The sequence below is a fragment of the Oryx dammah genome, unplaced genomic scaffold (genome assembly GCF_014754425.2).
Source record: "Oryx dammah isolate SB20612 unplaced genomic scaffold, SCBI_Odam_1.1 HiC_scaffold_27, whole genome shotgun sequence".
In the NCBI taxonomy this organism is placed as follows: domain Eukaryota; kingdom Metazoa; phylum Chordata; class Mammalia; order Artiodactyla; family Bovidae; genus Oryx; species Oryx dammah.
In genome coordinates, this window is record NW_024070211.1 from 14,454,144 (window position 1) to 14,460,146 (window position 6,003).

General features: G+C 53.0%; 1 protein-coding gene across 3 annotated transcripts; it reads left to right on the top strand.

Annotated features, from left to right (window-relative positions):
• Nucleotides 1-1,657: 1,657 nt before the first annotated feature.
• On the top strand, nucleotides 1,658-5,743 carry CCDC28B (coiled-coil domain containing 28B). 3 transcript variants are annotated; one of them, XM_040228026.1, is made up of 7 exons: nucleotides 1,664-1,758; nucleotides 2,681-2,757; nucleotides 2,976-3,165; nucleotides 4,281-4,447; nucleotides 4,546-4,739; nucleotides 4,956-4,978; nucleotides 5,546-5,743. In XM_040228026.1, exons 3-7 carry the CDS (start codon nucleotides 3,002-3,004, stop codon nucleotides 5,598-5,600), a joined length of 603 nt encoding a protein of 200 aa, XP_040083960.1. In that variant the 5' UTR covers nucleotides 1,664-1,758; nucleotides 2,681-2,757; nucleotides 2,976-3,001; the 3' UTR covers nucleotides 5,601-5,743. The 3 variants fall into 3 exon arrangements, with proteins under 3 accessions (XP_040083961.1, XP_040083960.1, XP_040083962.1); XM_040228027.1 differs by lacking the exon at nucleotides 2,681-2,757 and having other exon boundaries at nucleotides 1,658-1,758; nucleotides 2,978-3,165; XM_040228028.1 differs by lacking the exons at nucleotides 1,664-1,758; nucleotides 2,681-2,757 and having other exon boundaries at nucleotides 3,065-3,165; nucleotides 4,181-4,447.
• Nucleotides 5,744-6,003: the final 260 nt, after the last annotated feature.

The following is a 6,003-nucleotide window of genomic DNA, read 5'->3' on the forward strand; positions in this document are numbered from 1 at the left end:
CAGTTGCTCAGTCGTGTCCGACTCTTTGCGACCCCATGAATTGCAGCACGCCAGGCCTCCCTGTCCATCACCAACTCCCGGAGTTCACTCAAACTCATGTCCTTTGAGTCAGTGATGCCATCCAGCCATCTCATCCTCTGTCGTCCCCTTCTCCTCATGCCCCCAATCCCTCTCAGCATCAAGGTCTTTTCCAATGAGTCAACTCTTCGCATGAGGTGGCCAAAGTATTGGAGTTTCAGCTTCAGCATCATTCCTCCCAATGAACACCCAGGACTGATCTCCTTTAGGATGGACTGGTTGGATCTCCTTGCAGTCCAAGGGACTCTCAAAAATCTTCTGTAACACATTCAAAAGCATCAGTTCTTCAATGCTCAGCCTTCTTTATAGTTCAACTCTCACATCCACACATGACTATTGGAAAAACCATAGCTTTGATTAGACCTTTGTCAGCAAAGCACTATCTCTGCTTTTTAATATGCCTTCTAGATTTGTCATAGCTTTTCTTCCAAGGAGCAAGTGTCTTTCAATTTCATGGCTGAAGTCACCATCTGCAGTGATTTTGGAGCCCAAGAAAATAAAGCCTGTCGCTGTTTCCATTTCCATTGTTTCCCCATCTATTTGCCATGAAGTGATGGGACTAGATGCAGTGATCTTCATTTTTTGGATGTTGAGTCTTAAACCAATTTTTTCACTCTCACTTTTTCACCTTCATCAAGAGGCTCTTTAGTTCCTCTTTGCTTTCTGCCATTAGGGTGATGTCTGCATATCTGATGTTATTGATATTTCTCCCCCGGCAATCTTGATTCCAGCTTGTGCTTCATCCAGCCCGGCATTTTGCGTGATGTACTCTGCATGTAAGTTAAATAAGCAGGGTGACAATATACAGTCTTGACATACTCCTTTCCCAATGTGGAACCAGTCTGTTGTTCCATGTCCGGTTCTAACTGTTGCTTCTTGTCTTGATCTGAATACAGGTTTCTAAGGAAGCAGGTCAGGTGGTCTGATATTCCCATCTCTTTAAGAATTTTCCAGTTTGTTGTGATCCACACAGTCAAAGGCTTTGGCGTAGTCAATGAAGCACAAGTAGATGTTTTTCTGAAACTCTCTTGCTTTTTCTAGGATCCAGTGGTTGTTGGCAATTTGATCTCTGGTTCTCTTGCTTTTTCTAGGATCCAATGGTTGTTGGCAATTTGATCTCTGGTTCCTCTGCCTTTTTGTAAATCCAGCTTGAACATCTGAAAGCTCTCCGTTCACAAACTGTTGAAACCTAGCTTGGATAATTTTGAGCATTACTTTGGTAGCGTGTGAGATGAGTTCAATTGCGCAGTAGTTTGAACATTCTTTGGCATTGCCTTTCTTTGGGATTGGAATGAAAACTGACCTTTTCCAGTCCTGTATCTCCCAGCTCCCCACCTTTCTCTCCTCCACTTCTGACAAAGCTTCCACCATTTTGCAAGGGACTATAGCTTCTCTCTTAAACTGATAGGCACTGAAAGGGTTTTTTGGATTGTCCTCACATAACCAATATCAGCACCTTAATTCAAATGGAGACGTGAAGTCGAGTGAAAGAGACAACTCAATAAATGGTGGAGATGCTCCTCCCATCTTACTCCCTCCACTCTATAAAAGGTCAGTTTCTCTTTAAATGCAAATTACCTACTGCGAGCACAGCTTCCACCCATTCGTTTCCCTAGTTGGAGAGAGCTGAGGGCGGAGGGGACCGGCACGGAAGCATCACTCCAGACCCTAAATCTTCAGGTTAGTTTCCCCCTTGGGGGTGGGTACAGAGGCGGAATGACGCTGATCTCTCGCTCCATTTCGGATCCTGGCTCCCTAGCTGAGATCTTTTTGGCACGCGACTTTAGAGACTGATTGTGGAAAATAGATCCCAGGTCGCCACCACGCATTCCTAGGGAGCTGGGGCTCCCGCTGTAATTCTTCTCTTGCGTCTCTAATTGGACTAAGCTGCTGCTGGGTCAGGCATTTGACGCGCTTGTTTCCCCAGCACCACACCCCCTCAGTGCCAGCCGGCTTCGTGCCGATTTAAATGCTTATGCCCCAGGCGCCACCCCAGAGTGCGGAGTAGAGCTTGGTGGTGGAACCTGGGAGTAAGCAGCTTGGGGAAACCTCGTAAAGGGCCTCCAGACCTCAGGCCAAGGGACCTCCGCGGACCTGGAAGCCGAGGGGGCAGGCCGGGAGGGAGGCCGAGCGGTGCGAGCTTCAGCGCCGCCTTTGTTGGAGGTCCAGCCTGCCGGCTGCCCTGCCGTACCACCCGGCCCTCTCTGACTACAGCTGCAGCCAAGAGGGGACTTCCCCACTGGGGAGGGTGAAGCAGCTGGAAGGCTGTCCCAGGGAACTAACGGGAGTCTCCTGGTGTTTACCGTTGGAGGTGGGGTGGAAGAGAAAGGATGCCAAGTGTCTTAAGTGCGGGGACTGAGCCCTGCCAGCTCAACCATTGATGCCCATCCTCTAGGGGTCCGACATGGGGTCTTCCCAGGTGATCCTATGCACGTTTTGATCCCCTTCCATGCTGAGGTTCGTCGGGGTCTGTCCAGGCAGTTGCTGAATAGAACCGGAGTCTAATTAAAACACCCCTAATCCCCAGCTGGGCTCCTGCCAGCTCACTTCCACCCTGACTCTCCCTACATTTCCTCCGCCGGCGCCACACCCTCCAATACAGGGACTGGAAACCCTGGGAGCAGCTGCAGCCTGAGAATAGTGTCTGGTCCAGTCCTTTCAGGCAAGACCTAGGCTTCAGGCTAAGGCTCGCGGGCAGAGGAGACCTGGATTGGGCCGCAGGTCTTTCAAATACACAGCTGTGATCTCAGCAGTAGGTGCTGGCACCTGGCCTTGCCCATACTGGAGTGATGAGGGGACACTTAGAAGGTCCTGGGGCCATCCTTTGCAGTTCTCAGGGATAGGTGGATGGAGGGATGGCTTTGCCCACACCACCTCAGCGGGGCTGCCTCCCTCCCAGGGCCTGAGGCCTAGCCAGCATCCAATGGAGGACAAGAAGAAGAAAAGGAGTCCCAAGCCCTGTTTGCCCCAGCCAGCCCAGCCCCCAGGCACACTACGCAGGGTCCCAGTGCCCACAAGCCACAGTGGCTCCTTGGCCCTGGGACTCCCTCACCTGCCATCCCCCAAACAGCGGACCAAGTTCAAGAGGTAGGTACAGATGGGAAGCAGGGCAAGGAGGGAGGGGCCCTAACTCTGGCCTGAGCCTTGTGGGCAGCAAGGTAAAGAGGGGTTTAGCCTATAATTACTAAGCAGGAATCCATGCCTTCCCTGGGGCTCCCCCTCCCTCCACTGGCCCCTGAGAATTCAGACCCAGTCCCTACTTTCAGGTGTGTTGGGAAAAGACCAGGTGGGTCACAGGGATCACCCAGTGTGATGATGCACCTCAGAGCAGGGAGTGTGCAGACTTCTAGAAGTGAATCAGAGAAGGCTGTTGGGCACACTGGAGACAGAGACTGTTCTAAGTGGGGGGGGGGGGGGGGGGCCTGCCTGGCAGAAGTATGGAAGAAAAATATTGCCTGCAAGGTTCCAGGAATCACAAAGCGGTCTGGTGGTCCCAGAGTGTCATGGGGCAGGAAATGGTGAGGGGATACTCAAGTAAACAATTTGAGTTCGCCTCCTACCCTACCTTGCCTGTCTACCCTATAGTGCATCCACTAAACACACATTCCTCCTCTGATTACTATGTTTCCCTGTGCCTTTGGCACTGCCTGCCTAAGAGGCATGTTTGGACACAGCCAAGTGAGTGTAGCTGAAGCTCAGGGCTGGGACAGGAATAGTAGGAAGTGCAGTTGGAGAGGCATGGAGGCCAAGCTGTGAAGGTCGTTCAGTGTTCTCCTGTGGGCAATGGAAGATTCAAAAAATGGTTTTTACATACAAGAGGGGCAGAAAAATGTTTTTGGAAGTGGTAAAATGGCTCTCATGGCAATAAGGAAGTAACTGTCCCCAAATTCACTGAGGACCAGTAAGGCCAAGTGATCACAGGAGGATTGAGTGAGGGGTCAGACAGGAACCCAAGAGCCCTGCTCCAGGCGTGGTTCTGGCTGTACCACTGGAAGAAAACGACTTCTGACCTCTCATCCTCACCCCTCTTTCTCCACTTGCTTCCCTTAATGCATCCTAGTGCCCCAGACAGGATCAGAAGAACATCCACTTATGTGGACAGGTGGATAGAAAGATGAATTAGTGCATAGACAGATGGCACAAAAGACCTGGGGTACCTGGCTTCCCCCACCCTGTGACCATGGCCACGCCCACTCACCCAGGGTTGGCAAGGAGAAATGCCGCCCCGTGCTGGCAGGAGGTGCAGGCGGCTCTGCAGGCACGCCCCTGCAGCACTCTTTCCTGACCGAGGTGACCGACGTCTATGAAATGGAAGGGGGGCTGCTGAACCTGCTCAACGACTTTCACTCAGGCCGGCTGCAGGCCTTCGGTGAGTCCTGGGGGTGGGGCTGGAGGGCTGGGTCTCTGGGGGGCGAGGCTGGGACGTGGGTCCCAAGCTCGCTCCCAGAACTGACAGGTGCTGTCCAGGGAAGGAATGCTCCTTCGAGCAGTTGGAGCACGTGCGCGAGATGCAGGAGAAGCTGGCCCGGCTGCACTTCAGCCTAGATGTGTGTGGAGAGGAGGAAGAGGAGGAGGAAGAGGAGGACGGGGTGACGGACGGGCTGCCTGAGGAGCAGAAGAAGACAATGGCTGACCGCAACCTGGACCAGCTGCTTAGCAATGTGGGTCAGGGCTGCGGGATTCAGTTCCTGAGGGCACCAGGGGATGGGAGGGTGCATGCTTCCAAGACCATTCCTGGCCCCTAGGTGAAAAACTGGGGGTACATGGAGGCAAAAGCTCTGGGCCTCTCAACGCCCACCAGAAGATGAGCCCCAGAACATCGAGAGTTTGGTCTGGTGCCCTCCTTACAGAAACCCCCTTTCTCTTTCTGTTGACAGCTGGAAGATCTTAGTAATTCTATGTATCCTTTCTAGGGAACTTGACAGTGGGTGTCCTCCACTCCCAGATATAAAATCAGCTTCCACCTCCCCACCACCCTGCAGGAACATTTACAGATAACCAACGTCCTCACCCCTTTCAGAATTAGCCCCAAACTCCCCCTATCCTGGTAGAGGTGCAGAAAGAATTCCCCAAATGTTAGGTGAAAGAATAGTGGTTGCAGGAAATACGTTCTACGTACTTACCAAAATATTTTTAGGCACTTTAGCTTACACCAATCTATGACAAAGCTTGTCTGATGTCTCCCTATTCTTTCAGCACTGAACAATTATTTTTACTGATCAGATTATCTCCCATCTAGTCCTAAGAGAAGTAGTACACACATCTGCATGATCTAAACCATAAGTGAAAGGGGTAAGGCACCTGGCAAGAGGGGCCAGCAAGGGCTGCAAGCCTAGATCACGGACCTCCCCAGAGTCCCTGACCCCCGCCCCTTTGCAACAGTTGGGGAAACTAAGCTTGTGCAGGCTGGGACAATAGGGCTGGAAGGACCTGGGGTCCAGAGCATTACAGTCCTTGACCCGCACAGACAGAAGCTGCACCTGGCCGAGAACGCCGAGCCCGAGGAGCCGTCAGCTGTGTAGGTGTTAAGACCCAGGCCTTGACTGTCCCTTCTCATTTCCTTCAAACTGTGACTTTTTTACGGACTCTAGTGGGTGTTTAGCGGCCCCCCCCAGGTGCTATGGGAGAGGGGGCACTGGATGGAATTAAACCAGAAGGAAAGAAAGCGGTGTGTGTCTTCTCTCATTGCGCCTTTTACTCGGCAGGGGCGCCCGGGCCCAAGCTCTCGCAGGGACGCCCCTGCGCAACACACTTCTGGTTTGGGAGGTCCCGCTCGGGCGGTTAGATTCCCCGGAGCTGCTCGGGGTGTGTGGGAACAGCACCGGCTCGCGCCGGGTCCTGGCTGGAACCCAAAGGAGGCCACGGAGACGGCGGGGCGGGGCCTGAGCCCATCGGCCCGCGGCGCAGGCCGGTGACGCGCTGCGC